The 15,386-nt window shown below is 52.3% G+C and overlaps 1 protein-coding gene across 4 annotated transcripts in view; it reads right to left on the bottom strand.

Annotated features, from left to right (window-relative positions):
• The window catches only part of Pde2a (phosphodiesterase 2A), a 65,118-nt gene that overhangs the window by 18,041 nt on the left and 31,691 nt on the right, over positions 1-15,386 (bottom strand). For all 4 annotated transcript variants that reach the window (XM_036188154.1, XM_036188162.1, XM_036188137.1 and 1 more), the window contains 2 exons: positions 11,710-11,798; positions 415-524 (listed from right to left, as the gene is read on the bottom strand). In XM_036188154.1, the coding sequence (XP_036044047.1) occupies positions 415-524; positions 11,710-11,798 (199 nt within the window). The remainder of the gene's footprint in view (positions 1-414; positions 525-11,709; positions 11,799-15,386) is intronic.

The following is a 15,386-nucleotide window of genomic DNA, read 5'->3' as shown; positions in this document are numbered from 1 at the left end:
AGACTGAGACATGAGGCAGAGAGAGACATGGCGGACAGGGGGCATGGAGAGGACAAGAAACAGACACGGACAGTGACAGAGAGCATGACAACTACAGCCCCATCTGGCAACAGGTACAAGCATAGAGTAACAGCAGTCACCAGTCACCGAAGCCTAGTGGGTGCCAGGCCCCTGGCACATGCCATCTCATTTGTGCCTCAGAATCACCCCCTCAAGAAAGGCACCGTTGTCCCATTTTACAGTCAGGAAACGGAGGCTTAGGGAGATTAGTAGCATGTTAGAGACAGAATTCAAGGAGGGATTGCTGGAGACACAGAGCAAAAGGAGGAGACAGATGAGGGCGAGAAGAAAGCAGACACGACCTGGGAGCTGAACGACAGCCTTTCCCATCCCCATCCAGTTCCCAGCCCTTACCTTGGGTGCCAGGAGCCAGTGGAGCTACCAGCCTAGTCAAGGGCTTCCCCAGTAGGTCTGAGGAGCCCAGTCCATTGCAGCTCAGCCGCTTCCCGGAGATCACCGCCTCTCTGAAAATAAGACATGGTCTCACCTCTTAGGGCCTGGATCAAAGAGGACTTGGACCCACCCCCACCAGCCTGAAGGATACAAACAGGCTGAACCTTAAACACACACAAGCATCTAGATGATTTGCGTCACGGTGGACATAAGGGAGGTCAAATTGAGAGTAGGACCCTGCCCAACCCCAGCCTGTGTAGGAGGGCCGGTGGCCACAGCCTGATCCTCCATTAGATTGTAGATGTGGAAAAGGTCCAGGGCAGGTCTTTGGGTAACAGAGAGTACAGGAACATCAGGGCTCACAGCTGGGGGTGTCAAGTCAAGTTCTGTCCTTGATCCTTGACCTTAGCATCCCAGGAGGAACTGAATTGAGGAGTATACAAGTCTCCCATCTGTTCCACAGGTTTTAGCACTAAGCGTGAGAGGGGTCTACACAGAAACCACCTCGCTAGTTGCCGGGCATTTCCTGCACACCATCACAGTCAGATCACACGAGCACCTTAATGTAGACAATGTACGAGTTACATTTTCCTCATGCCGCACCAAAATCCTCGACAAAAGCCAAGCAAGAAAGGGTTCGTTTTGGTTCACGGTTTGAGGGTACAGTCCACTGTGACTGGGGAGGCATGGCTGTAAGGGCAGCTGTAGGTGTGGCCACAGAAGCATGGGGCAGTTGGTCAGCTTGCATAATCAGGAAGCAGAGGTAGGTGAACAGTGGTGTTCAGCTCGACTTCCCATCTGTTCCTTTTTTTAAATTCAACTTGGGACCCTAGCCCATGGGGTGCTTTAATTAAACCTCCCACACAGAGGTGTGTCTCCTAGGTAATTCCAAACCCAGCTACGCTTACAATGAAGATCAACCATCACAAGCCACCTGCTACCCAAACACATCACTTGAAATCATAATATTCTTCCTCTGGTTCTCAAAGTCCACTTCATGATGGAAACTGTAGTTTATGTTGGGATTCCTGGCCACTCCTCCAGCCACATGACCACACATGCACAGTGCAGTAGCCAAGTAAGGGGCCTTATGTCCTACGTAATCCGTGGGCTGAGTGATGGTGTGTAATTTGCACACAGTGTGATCACACAATCTGCGCATGCATGGCGTAGCTTCATAAGCCCATATGCGCATGTGCAAGGGAATCCATAGGGACACAGACCCCCTCTCCCTGCTCCTCCTCCTCCTCCTCCTCCTCCTCCTCCTCCTCCTCCCCCACCTCTCTCTCCATGCACATGTCTTCCACAGGCCTGGTCACGCTCTCTGTCCCTCCCTTCTAATAAACCTCTGCTCTGATAACAGGTTTTGTTGTGCCTCGTGACTTTTCCTCGCCGCATTAGAACCAACAGTTTATATGTAAGAGTCCTCAAAACTTCTGACCATCCTTACATTATTCAAAAGTTCAAAATTTGACATCTCATCTGAGGTTCAAGGCAAAATCTGAACTGTAAGCCACTGTAAACTCAAAAATCAAATCACATACTTCCATATACAACGGCACACAATAAGCCTTCCCATTCCAAAAAGAAGGACTAGGAGCGTAGTGAGGAAAGGTCAGACCAAAGTGAGACAGAGCATTCAACAGAGCAAGGTCCAGATCTCGAAGCTGTAGCATCGACGGCTCTTGGTGGTACTATCTGGGTGCCAGCAATCTTGGGCAGCCTCACCCGTCCAGGTCTGCCACCTGTAGCATAAATACCCTCTTTCTTGAACTGGCTCAACTTCATGCCTGGTACTTTTCTTGTGGATGGATATTCCATACATCTTCAACATCCTGGGCTCTCCTTAAAACACAGGCCTCACTTTCAGAATTCATAAAGTGACCTCTTGGGGCCTCCTAGCAGGGAATATGACCCTAAAAGGCATTTTCTGAACTCAGAGGCTTTCTGGGATCTTGGTTCACACCTGCATGGTCCTATGACTCTTATGTTTCACATGTGCCAAGCAGACACAATATGGATGACACTTTGAAGTTCTGATACCAGCTGGTGATGTAGTCTGGCCCACCTCTACCACAGCTGTAGTAATTAACCTTTGTGTACTTTGGTGGCTCAACTAGGAAAATTGTTGTTTGGGGGCCAAGAGGCCCCTACAATGGCGTTCTCCATTCAATTTCTTTCCTTTCGAATGAATCTGCATTTTTTTTTCTTTTTGAGCTGAGGATCAAACCCAGGGCCTTGTGTTTGCTAGGCAAGGCTCTACCACTGAGCTAAATCCCCAACCCCGAATCAGCATTTTTTTTTGTTTGTTTGTTTTTGTTTTTCGAGACAGGGTTTCTCTGTAGCTTTGGAGCCTGTCCTGGACTAGCTCTGTAGACCAGGCTGGCCTCGAACTCAGAGAGATCCACCTGCCTCTGCCTCCCGAGTGCTGGATTACAGGCATGCGCCACCACTGCCCAGCCCAAATCTGCATTTTTAAAAACTGTAGCTTCCAATGGGTACGGCTCAGCCCTCAGACCACATTTCCTATTGGCTCAGTGCAAAGTAAAATGTTTCTGTTTAATGTTGTAAATCTCGTAAACTTGTAGACACCTGGCAGCACCCACTGACATGTCTACATGTCTAATGTCTACAACTTTAACCTCTGCATTCACATTCCTTTCTTTGATAAACTGCACATTTTTCATATCTTTCTGCTTTGAATTCTCATTATAAGTCTCCATAAATACAGTGAGCAATAACTATGCCACAGCCTGAATGTTTCCAGATTATTTGCAGGATATGAAACAAATATCCAGTTCCTAATAGACTCCTCATTCCTATTTGAAATTTTGTGAGACACAACTTCATTGATCACATTTCTACAGGAATTCTGGTTTTCCGAATTTACACAAGTCCATTACACATGGTCCATTAAGTTCCTATTATAACATTCTAGGGCTGCTCTAGCCTCCAGCTCCAAAAAATAGCTCACATCCTTCCCACAAAGCAGTTCTAAAGACCATCAAACCACATGATCAGGATTATTACAGCAATGACCCCACTTCTGGTACCAATTTCTATATTAACTTCTTTTCCTTTCTGTGACAAAATACCCATCAAAAACAATTAAAGAAGGAAGGTTTTGCTTTGTTTTGGCACACACTTTGAAGGCACAGCTATCATAGTGGGGGCAGGGGTAGGCATGGTGGTGAGAGCAGTTCCATTTTGTTGCCACAGGAATTTGAGGCAACTGGTTGCATTGTATTATAGTCAGGGAGCAGAGGAAGGTGAATACTGATGCTCAGAGCTCCTTCTCATACATATTCAGTACACGATTTCATGCCATAGCCCTTCTCCTTATTGATCCTTCATCCCCACTGAGCCCCACCCCCTCACCATGTCCTTCATTGGGTTTTTTCTTACCCCAACCTACTCCACTGAGCCCCACTTAACTTACCTTCCGTGCCCTAACTCAGTTCCATTCCCCCACTGATTGATGCCTACCCCTCACTCAGCCTCTGAATGTAGTGTCCATATTCAGAGTAGGTCTTCACTCCCTGCTGAACCTCTCTGGAAGCATCCTCACTGACACATCCGCCACTGTTTCCTAAGTGATGCCCGCTCCAAACAAGCTGGCAATGAAGATTAACCATCACATATTAATTCAGAATCCCTAACCACTCTAGGGATTAAAGATGGCTGTCATCTTCGTTTTGCAGTGGACAGGCTAAAGTACAGACTGGTTAAGTGACCTGTCTGTGGTCACACAGCTAATAAGTGGGAGAATGAGGCTCTGAACCCAGGCAGCTGGGGCCAGATTTTGGTTTAATCACTATGCTTGGACAACCCCGAAGGCGTGGAGTGTGAGCCTCAAGCAGGGGACTGGCGGATGTGGGGGTAGGAACTGAGGCAAGAAAGGCTGGTTATGAGAAGAGGAGATTTCTCTCTGCCCTCCACACACATCATCTTCCCCCAGGCCTCTGACTCTTCCTGCTTAATTAAGCACCTGATTTTTCACCAAATGTCACTCCCTGATGATTAATTGCCCTGGGTTCCTCATCTCTCATGCTATTTCCCCTTATTGTGTTTATAAGAACTGCCTGGCCTGGATAGAAAAGTTGGGACTCTGGAGCGTGCAAACGGGGTCATTAGGGGAATACAGCCCAGATCAGATGAGGAAAGGGAGGGAGTGGCCTGCAAGTCACCAAGTCAAGAGGTCACAGCTGCCGGAGAAATCAAGGACCAAAGAGGTCGAACATCTCTTTCAAGGTCACAACACAGTATTCTGAACCAGACTCATTCCCTCCTAGCCCTTCTGACCAGTTCAGAATCTACAGAAGCCAGGGTGTCTCCCATCTGCTGTCCTTCACACCTAGAGCCTTTGCGGCTCCTCAGTGGTGGGAACCAGTTCTTGGCTGTTCCAACTGCTTGAAAGCAGGGAGGCACGAGGGCAACAGGAGCCACCTTTCCTGTTGACCAAATTGACGAAGGCTGGGGCTTCTTGGGAGTTTCACACCCCACCCTGCTGGGTGGCCTCAGACATGCTGGAAGCTACAATGGGGTGAAGTTCCCTGCAGTGCTGGTCAGTAAATTATGAAACCTCACCCACAAGCCCAGACTATCTTACTCCCCACTTCTAGACCCAGCCCCCCAGGATCCTGTGCACATGGCCTCAGGAGTTTCTGGAGTCTGGAGCTGTGAACCAGCTGGAGCAGTTCACAGCTCCAGATTCCAGAAACTCAAAGGCTACCTGGAGGTATCAGGGTCATCCTGGATGTCCCTGAAGTGCAGTAAATATATTTCAGCCCGAATGTATCTTCTCTATCACCTTCCTGTCAAAGCAGGGTGACTCCTGGGACTTGTCTGTGAACTGTTCTGGCACCTCTCTCTCCCTCAGGTCCTCTCGGTAACTGATGAGTTGCTCCCCATGTGCCACTCACAAATGTCCCCTGCTCCCTGTTCCCAAGCTACTGCCCAGCCTCAGCAGAGATACTCTACCCCAGCCACTGGCCTCCTGTCTGGGTTTCTAACTGTCCTCCCTCGCAGGACAAGAATCCACTTCCTAGACAAAAGGCCTCATGGGTACACACTGCAGTCTCATCCTACATGGCCCTTCTGGGTCAGCTTCAAGAGTGGGAGCTGACATGAGGGTGGGACTCCTACCTGACTCAGGGATCCCAGCATCGTGTAGAGACAGACACACAGACCCACAATGGAGCGCCAGAGCTACGACAAAGGGATGAAGAGCCTGCCCAGTCCACCCTCCTATGGAATGGAAGTGCAGTCAGAAAAAGCTTCCTGAAGGAGATGCCTGCGTCCTGAAGGACACACAGAGATCGGTCGGACAGACACACTAGGATGATCGGGCAGAGGGAACTGAATGTGTGAAGGCTCAAAGGGGAAAGGCCCCCAGGCCTGCTGCAAAGTAACCACCACCAGAACGTAGGCGCGGTGGGGCAGTGGAATGTGGGGCCAGTGAGAGCCTAGGGCCCTGGGGAGCTGGGTTTGATCCCGGGACAGAGGAAACTCTGACAGGGATTTGAGCAGGAAAAGACATGGCTGAGTTTGGTTGAAGATCCCTCAAGCCGTCGACCTGGGTAAAACTCTCTCTAGAAAAAGAATATTGACACTAGAAATCTAGTCTCAGTGGCCTTGGGACCAAAGATGAGAGGCAGACTGAGAGAGCAGTCTTGACTGGAAGAGGGTCCTCACCAGGCATCAGTGCCTCCCCAAATCCTGAGCTCTTAGGGAGTTCTGGCTCCTTGCTTGAATTCTGTCCTTCCTGGTCCAGTCACGGCACATAGTCCCAGGCAGGGGCATGTTACACACACTCCCATGGGCCCTCATTTCCTTGGTCACATCCTTCCTAGAATATGCTATCTGAAGGCTCCACAAATGCCCACAGACTGTATGGAAGGGTAGCGAGATGGGGGTTCCTCCCCAACCTTGGAGAGGCTCGACTGTTGATAGTCCCCAGAGTTCTTCCCCCTCACTTCCCGCTTCCTTCTGAGAACCTCCTGCCTCTTCTCACCTCTCCCCACCATCCTCCAGGCTGATGATGAGCACTGGGGGGCAGGGGACTCAATCCCCCAAGTCTAACTGCCTAGACTGAGTTTCAATGGCTCAGTCTTGGTGCCAGGGTGGTCATGACCTGCCCCCACTGAAGAAAAAGACAGATGGGCACGGAGTGCAGAGAGGAATGGGTGTGGAGTTTATGACAGTTCCGTTCCTTTAACAACTATTTGTTTAATGGAGAAAGAAGAGAGGGGAAAGCTGTGTGTTGGTAAGGCCAACAGCCTGGAAAGGGGCCACATGTCCAGGCCCCTTCCACCTCTCCGGAGCTCCTGCATCCTTCCCTGCCTCCTTCTTTACTGAGACCTGCCCCTGCCTGCTCCCTCACTGACCATCATCCTTCACCACTCCCCACTGAGCCCCAGCCCTAACTGAGCACCCAAGCTTCATACTGAGCCCACTTTCAATGAGCCCTTTCCCACTAATTCCATCTTCTCACTGATCCATTCAACTCCCTGAGCCCTTCTCCTAACAGATCCTTCCTCCCCACTGAGCCCCACCCCTCGCTGAGCCCCACCCCTTCGCTGAGCCCCGCCCCTTTTCTGAGCCCCGCCCCTTCACTCTGCTCCTCATTGAGTCTTTCACCCTGACCCACCCCACTGAGCCCCACTTAACTCATCCTCCATGTCCTAACTCAGTGTCCATCCCCCACTGATTCCCATGCCTCACTCAGCCTCTGTGATGACGGTTTATATTGGTGGTCAGCTTGACAGGACGTGGAATCGCCTTGGAGACAGATCTCTGGACATATGTGTGAGGAATTTTCTAGATTGGGTTCATCAATACAGGAACTCATACGAAACGTGGGTAGCCCATTCTGTGGGTTGGGATCTCAGACTGACTAAAAAGAAAGCTACCTGAGTGTTCACTCTTCACTGCTTCCTGAGAGTGGATGCAATGTGGCCAGGCCTTGTGTTCCTGCTGCTGAGCCTTCCCCGCCATGCTGGACTGTCCCCTTGAACCTCTCACTGAAACTCATGCCTCACCGAACCCCATATTCTCACTGAACCCCATCCCCTCACTGAACCCCATGACCTCACTGAGTCCCATCCCCTTATTGAACCCCATGACCTCACTGAACCCCATGACCTCACTGAACCCCATGACCTCACTGAACCCCATGACCTCACTGAACCCCATGACCTCACTGAGCCCCATCCCCTCACTGAACCCCATCCCCTCACTGAGCCCCATCCCCTTACTGAACCCCATGACCTCACTGAGCCCCATCCCCTCACTGAACCCCATGACCTCACTGAGCCCCATCCCCTTACTGAACCCCATCCCCTCACTGAGCCCCATCCCCTTACTGAACCCCATGACCTCACTGAGCCCCATCCCCTTACTGAACCCCATGACCTCACTGAGCCCCATCCCCTCACTGAACCCCATGACCTCACAGAGCCCCATCCCCTTACTGAACCCCATCCCCTCACTGAACCCCATGACCTCACTGAGCCCCATGACTTCACTGAGCCCATCCCCTTACTGAACCCCATCCTCTCACTGAACCCATCCCCTCACTGAGCCCCACGCCCTCTCTGAACCCCATACTCTCACTGAACGTCATACCCTCACTGAACCCTATGCCCTCACTGACCCTCCATCTCTTCACTATGCCCCCATCCCTCCTCACTTAGCTTTGCACTTCCACTGAGCATTAATAATCTCTCTCTGACCTTTCATCTCTCTCTTGAAGACAAATTATGATCTAGGCCATCACCTGGCTCTCCTCCACCAGAAATGGGAACAGATAGTCACTGTGTCCTCCAAGACAAACCAGATGGACATTGGATTCTGCCACGAAAAGAGACCAGGTTTGCCTTGAGGGAGACACTGCAGATGGTAGCCAAGGCTAGACAGGTGGCCGCTGGAAGGCCTGAAGGTCCTGTACCTGGCAGTGGGAAATCTAAGGCTTTGGGATGCCAAGAGGAAGTTGTCTGGTTGGGGTCTGAAACAGGCTAGGAGACTGGGGTGGGGAGCTTCAAGGGTTCTCTCCTTTCCAGTCCAGGGTTCCTGTTGAAGCCAGTAGAATTCAGGGCTGGTCCAACCTCCCCATCTTACAGAGGGGTAGATGGAGTCCCAGGGAGAGAGCAATGGGATTGTCCTCACAGCAGCATTGCCCTGGAACCCAAGCCTCCTGCTTTCCAGTGCCGACTCTTCTGAGGACAGATTCTCCCTTGGCAGGCCACAGTGACCTGCCCCCTTTTGTGAAGATTGGCTTTCTCAGCAGGGAATCCCTTGTGCATGGCTGTGAAGTGGGTTTCAGCTGAGCCACTGACAATGGGCAGGGAAGGATTATTCAGGGGAACAAAAGGTACAAGCAAGCATGAAAAGACACAAAGGCAGACCACACTGGAGCCCCTAAACTGGGCATGCCATGACGCCCGCAGAGTGGGCAGAGTCAGACCACCGTTTCAGCTCATTTTCTGCCCATCACCTCAGCCTTATCTGCCTTTATGATCCAGGCTCCAGTCACACCTGCCGCTGTTTGTCATCCGGCAGCTGCCAGCAGCCTGGTTTCCTGCAGGAGCACCCCTCCCCCTCCACTGCCCACCTAGCTGCTCACAGGCAGGTGCCTCCTCTGCCTCTTGATGGTCCCGCTTAAGAGAAGCCTGTTCCCTGTTCTACCCATTTCACAGAAAGAGGCTGAGGCCAAAAGGAAACTCGTTCTCTCAAGGGCAACCAAAGTTAGTCTTCAGTTGGGTTGGGGAGTAGAGGGCAGCTAGCAATCACTGGACACTGCTAAGCACCTGCCATCCACTGTCTTACTGAACCAAAATGGAGGCACTTAGGGTGGGACACATGAAGGCAGGGGTGAGGCTAGGCCAGAATCCAGGCCTATCGGCCGTCCACATGCCTGGGTCTCAAGCTTCACTCTGCTGGAAACACTCAAGAACAGGGCCCAGGCCACCCTTGGGCCCATCAGCCCAAGGGGTGGGCATGAGCTCACTCAGGCCCCATACACCAGACCAGATATGAGCAGGCAGAACAGATTCCAGAAGAGGTGCGAGGCGCGAGGCGCGAGTCTCTGCCCCAGGTCCTAACTGGCCTGGCTGTGTGCTAAGTTCTGTACCCTGGGACATCACTACCCATCCTTTCTGCCTTCTGGAATCCTTGGTTTTCCTGTTCCAGCAGGCACTCGCCTCCCACCTCCATGGAGTTCTGGGCTAACTCCATTTGGGCATTCAGTTTTAATTGTCTTTTCTTCTCCTTTTCCAAAGGCTCTACTGGATAGGCAGCCATTGTGAGGAGGATGCTGAACAGGCCACGAATGCAGAAGGTCAGACCCCCTCCAAGCTACCCGCAAGCAGATACCCCCAACTCCCCAAGGGAGCATGGCATGGCCTGGCGTGCAGAGAGAGCAAGCTCCTCAGGGGGCTCCCTCCTGTCTCCAGAGCCTGCTACTCTGTACACCTCTTCCCAAGCCCCAGGAATGCCTTCCCAGGCTGCTGGGGAACCTCCTGGAGGAGGTGAGCTAATATCAAATGAAGAATTATGGGTGGGAGGGACCGGCTCAGAGGAGAAAAAGGACATTACAGCTTTTTTATCTTTAAGACTCAGACAATCTGGCCTCATGGTTGTAGAAGAAAATGTGTGAGTCTAACTTGGGCTACAGAGTGAATTCCAGGCTAGCCTGGGAAACTTTGTGAGACCCTGTCACAAAATAAGACGTATAAACACGTGGGGTGGAGGATGAGTCCCAGTAGAGGACTTGCCCACATCAGGAGGCCCTGTGTTCAGTTGCCCAAAAGTAGGAAGTATTTGATCCAGAAAATGATGATGCAAACACCACACAAGGCAAAAGCCTCTAGAGAGGACACCGAGGCTGGAGGGGACTGTGGCTTTGTTCACTGCAGTCCTCCAGGGGGAAAGTTGAGAGCAGAAATGGAAAGGGAGCATGTTAACTCTCACAGACCTCACAGACCTGTGGACAGGACAAGAAGAAGGTCTCTGGCATGGAGGAGAGGCCAGCTCCTTCTGCCCACAAGGAGAACTCAAGGAGACAGGCCACCATCTTAGAACCCAGGGTATCAGGGATCAGAAAGGACCCAGGACCATGAGGCTGGCATCTCCAGACAGGATTCTTCCAGGACTTCTGTGACTAAGAGTGGCCAGGGTAGCAGCCCAGGAACTATCAAAAGAACTGCATGCCTGGAGCAAAAGAGCATGGCCTTCTGGGAGCAGCTCCATCTCACTGTGCCCACTGCACCCACTGTGCCCTCTGCTCCTCACCTGGTGCTCCTATAGTCTTTAGATAACAAGGATGGGCCTTCCAGAGACTGTGGCCACCCTGCTCCCACTAAGAACTATGTCTTGGGCCCAGCTTGGCCTCATGCCTGGCTTGTGTTCTTAAACATGTCTTTCGGTGTGTCCTTACTGGGAAAATGAGGCAGCTGAACACACTGGGTTCAGAGGTATCAGGGACCCTAGCATGCTGAGTTCTGGGTTCTTATAGCCAGAGCAGACTAAACATAATCATTTAATCATCCCAACAGCCCTACAAGTACTACAATTACCACCATGTCACCAAACAGTAGAACAAAATGGAGTCACATTCCAAAGGATGTCTGGTTAAGGTCACACAGCTGGTACTCAGGGAGGTGGGAACTGAATCTAGGTAGCAGCAGTCCAGAAACTTCTGCAGATCGTTTTCTCTGACCTTAGGTACAAGAAGCTGACACTGTGCTTTCCTGCAAGCCAGGCATATTGGGATCCCAACCCCAGGCCTCTTGCTAATGCTCAGGGCATGCTGGGGTTGGAACTGAGAGATGCTGCAGCTCCCTCCCTCCCACCCCCTCGACCCCACTCTGAGCAGCCACAACAATCCACAACTCTATGGGAGCTGGACATGATGGATCCCATTCGTAACCCCCAGCACTTGGGAGGCTGAAGCGGGAGGATCACGGCAAGTTCAAAACCAGTCTGGGCTATACTTTGTATCTGGGCTGTACTTTGCATTCAAAACAAAACAAGACAAAAACCTCTCTGGGAAAAGAACTCAATGGAAAAGGACTCCATGCCCATTCAATACTTTCCCAACATAGGAGGGGATATGACTTCGCATCTCCTGAACTGGGGACCACCCCCCCTGGCTGGAAGACTGGAGTTGGGGGTGGACTAGATGATCTTGGAGGGTTTCTCAACCCTGAGACCTCTTGGCATTGCCAGAGGACAGAGGGCAAGCAGAGAAGGACTTACCGGACTTTTCCTTCCTGTGGTAACTCATGAGGAGGGTCCTCACACACCAGCCTAGACTCCCCCTCCAGCAGGTAGGTGTAGACCGTCTCCTAGGACCAAAAGCACTTGTGAGACCCTGGAGAGCTACTGCCCAGCCCTGGTCTGTCCACAGCAAGGCCACAGGGCCTTGGGGGCTAGAGCTTGGTGGTTTGGGAAAGGGTTCTGGACAGGCAAAATCCATGAAATCTGCTGTTTTCCTTACCAATCCCCCCAAATCCAAGGTGTGAGCCAGTCACCCCCACATTGAACTCCAGCCTCAGGCATTTGGCAAACCATACTTGGTATGGCATGCAGGCCACACTTGCTTAGGATGTTCTCTCCTTCCAACACCCCCATGATCCAAGCCAGGGAACTGTGCCCGTACTCAATGGGGCCCTGGAGGGCTTCCCAAAAGAAGGAGTCTTTTAGCTGTGACTGGCCCCACATGGGCTGTAGGTGAGGCTCGGAACTGACTGCCACAGGTAGGCCAAGTTGGCGCAGAGAACAAGAAGCATTTCAGAACTGACAGTGGGGTGAGCAGGTTTGAGAGAGTGCCTGGCTGGGAATGAGCAGGGCTGGGCTGAAGAGCCTTAGAAATAGCTGGGAACAGAGGCTGAGCAAGTGTGCGTTTTAGATCCACCATGGCTCAGGGTAAGTTGGAGGCACTGGCTGGAAGCTTGTGGGGTCTTTAATCAGCAACCCTCCCTCCCTAGGACAGACCGCTTGGTTGCAGGCTTTGTTTTGGCAGAAGCTACTGTCTCACAAATACCCTCCCCACGTGGGGTCCCTTAGAGGCCTTAGCCAATCACTATGACTGTTGGCCACACTCTCTGGTAGGCTGGCGAAGCCCCTCTCTGCTGAGGGTGGCAGGGAGGGCTTTAGGAGGAGCTGTTGAAGGCTCTCCCTCAGTAAGTACAGGGTCCGCATGCACTGGGAGAAACCACAACCCACACCACAACCCACACCACAACCCACACCACAACCCACACCACAACCCACACCACAACCCACACCACAACCCACACCACAACCCACACCACAACCCACCTCAGCCCACCATGATAACTCACACCACAACCCACACCACAACCCACCTCAGCCCACCATGATAACCCACACCACAACTCACCACCACAACCCACCTTAGCCCACCACAATAACCCACACCACAACTCACCACCACACCCACACCATAACCTACCTCAGCCCACCATGATAACTCACACCACAACCCACACCACAACCCACCTTAGCCCACCACAATAACCCACACCACAACCCACACCACAACCCACACCACAACTCACCCCGGCCCACCACCATAACTCACACCACAACCCACACCACAACTCATCACCAAAACCCACCACCACAACCCACACCACAACCCACCCCAGCCCACCACCATAACTCACACCACAACCCACACCACAACTCACCACCAAAACCCACCACCACAACCCACACCACAACCCACCCCAGCCCACCACCATAACTCACACCACAACCCACCACCACAACTCACACCACAACCCACACCACAACCCACCACCACAACCCACACCACAACCCACCACCACAACCCACACCACAACCCACACCACAACTCACCACCACAACCCACACCACAACTCACCACCACAACCCACACCACAACCCCTCCAGCTGCTCCTGAGGCCCTTGGATATTCCACAGGGGTTTCCAGAGGACCCTACGATGACCTCCTATGACACTGAGCTGGGTTCAGTTGTCCTGGTTCAGGGTAGGGATTACAGGACCCAGGAAATGGAGGGTGGGGGCAGACTCTGGGCCCATCCAGAGTCCCCTTGGCCCAGTGATGACGGTCTAGGCTTGAACTGGGAGCTTTGTTTGAGGGTTTTTGATTTTGTCTTCGAGACAAGGTCTCTCATGTAGCTCAGGCTAGCTTCAGACTCACTATGTAGTTAAGGCTGGCTGAGGACTTGTAGGGGTCCTGCTTTGGCCTCCCAAAGTGCTGGGATCACAAGTGTGAGCCACCACCAATGCCCAGCTTCTGGGCCCGAATCCAGGGACAAAGAGACACTTGGAGAGAGCTGCCGCCCCTCAGCTATACCCAGCCTCCTCCCTTGTCATCCAGTCTGGAGCTCTGGAGGGTTTTTTTGTTTTAGTTTTCTTTCTTTCTTTCTTTTTTTCTTTCCTCAAACAGGTTCAGAGCCTACCAGGGCAACCAGTGCCCAGGAGAGTCCATCCTCCCACAGAGAAAGGTGGGCAGTCTTAGAGTGGCGGGGGCGGAGCCACCCTTCACTTCTGTGTGTCCGTGTCCTCCGCCCTCACTCCCAGCCATCCTGGTTAAATTTAGCTGAGTTTACTGGGTAGGAGGGCTGCTTTGCGTTTTGTTTCGTACACATCAGCACCATCTGCACTGGGGCCGCCTGCCACAATGGGTGCTGATGAGGAAGCCAGGTGCTGCAGCTCTCCTCCTCTCCCAGCCCCCACCCCCCAGGGCCCAGCCCCTCCTTACAGTCAAGCATAGGCTCCCCCAAGCCTGGGCTCCCCCAGCCCATCATTGGCTTCTTCAATAATATCTCACTGCCTCTTGGACCTCAGCTGTCAGCCCAAGCTTTAGGCTGTAGTTAGCTAGGCATCAAGACAGGCACACACACACACACACACACACACACACACACACACACACACACACATACTCTCAAGGCTTACAGGGCAGATCCACAGTCACTGACCTGCCATCCAGATGTTCCTCCACCCCAGGGCAGATGTTGTCTCAGTCACAACCCTCTCCTAAAGGATTTATTTTTGGGCGCCAACACACCACCCACTTCCTACCAATTTCACGCTCAATAAAGCTCAGCCATCAACCCTCCTCCTGGGTGCTGAACTTCTAGGAGGTTTGGGGAAGACAGAGCTGAAGACAGGGAATAGGGGCACTTAGATGCCAAGCCCCATCTGTCCCTGTCATGCTGTGTGACCTTGGTGAGGTACCCTCCCTCTCTGGGCCTCTGGAGGTCCATCCATCACTCAGAGCCAGGGACAATAGGCTTTAGTGGGGTGGGAAGGCTGCATCCTGAGTTGGCCGTGTTTCCTGAAGCCAAAGCTGCCTCCACTGGTATGTAGAGCAATGTGAGGATGCCCAAGGGGACTTAGTTTAGCTATTTCCTCCTCCAGGAAGTCTTCCATGCTCTTTGTGTTGATTCAAACCTGTTCTCTAGGTTCCAAAGTTCCCTGCATCCCTCCATCTGGCACAGCTGTAACCTGCTGCTTTGACCCCTGGGAGCTGGTTCAACAGCCTTCTGCTTAGAGAATGAGTAACGGCCAATGGAGTCAGAAATGCCAAGGGCTGCGGAAGGGAGGCACAACGCCCCCACCAAGGCACTCGGGGTCCAGGTGACCATGGTTGCCACCCCCCCACCTACCATCCCATTCTTGGTGTTATGATGAGACAGAGAGAAGCTTAAAAACTGCCAACTACCCAGCCTGCTGCTTTAATCCACTCCTAGGTCCACGCGTCAAGGGCGAGTCTTCTAGGACTGCAAGACCTGACATCCAGGAAATCTTCTTCATGGCTTCCTCAACCTCTCCTGCTACACATACACCCAAACCCGAATGAGGGTCTGTGCAGGGTGAGGTGCAGCCCAGAGCTACACAAAGGCTGAAGGGGAGGG

This window comes from Onychomys torridus, chromosome 1 (genome assembly GCF_903995425.1).
Source record: "Onychomys torridus chromosome 1, mOncTor1.1, whole genome shotgun sequence".
NCBI lineage: Eukaryota > Metazoa > Chordata > Mammalia > Rodentia > Cricetidae > Onychomys > Onychomys torridus.
Note: the sequence above shows the minus strand (reverse complement) of the source record. Positions and strands in the feature narration are given on the sequence as shown.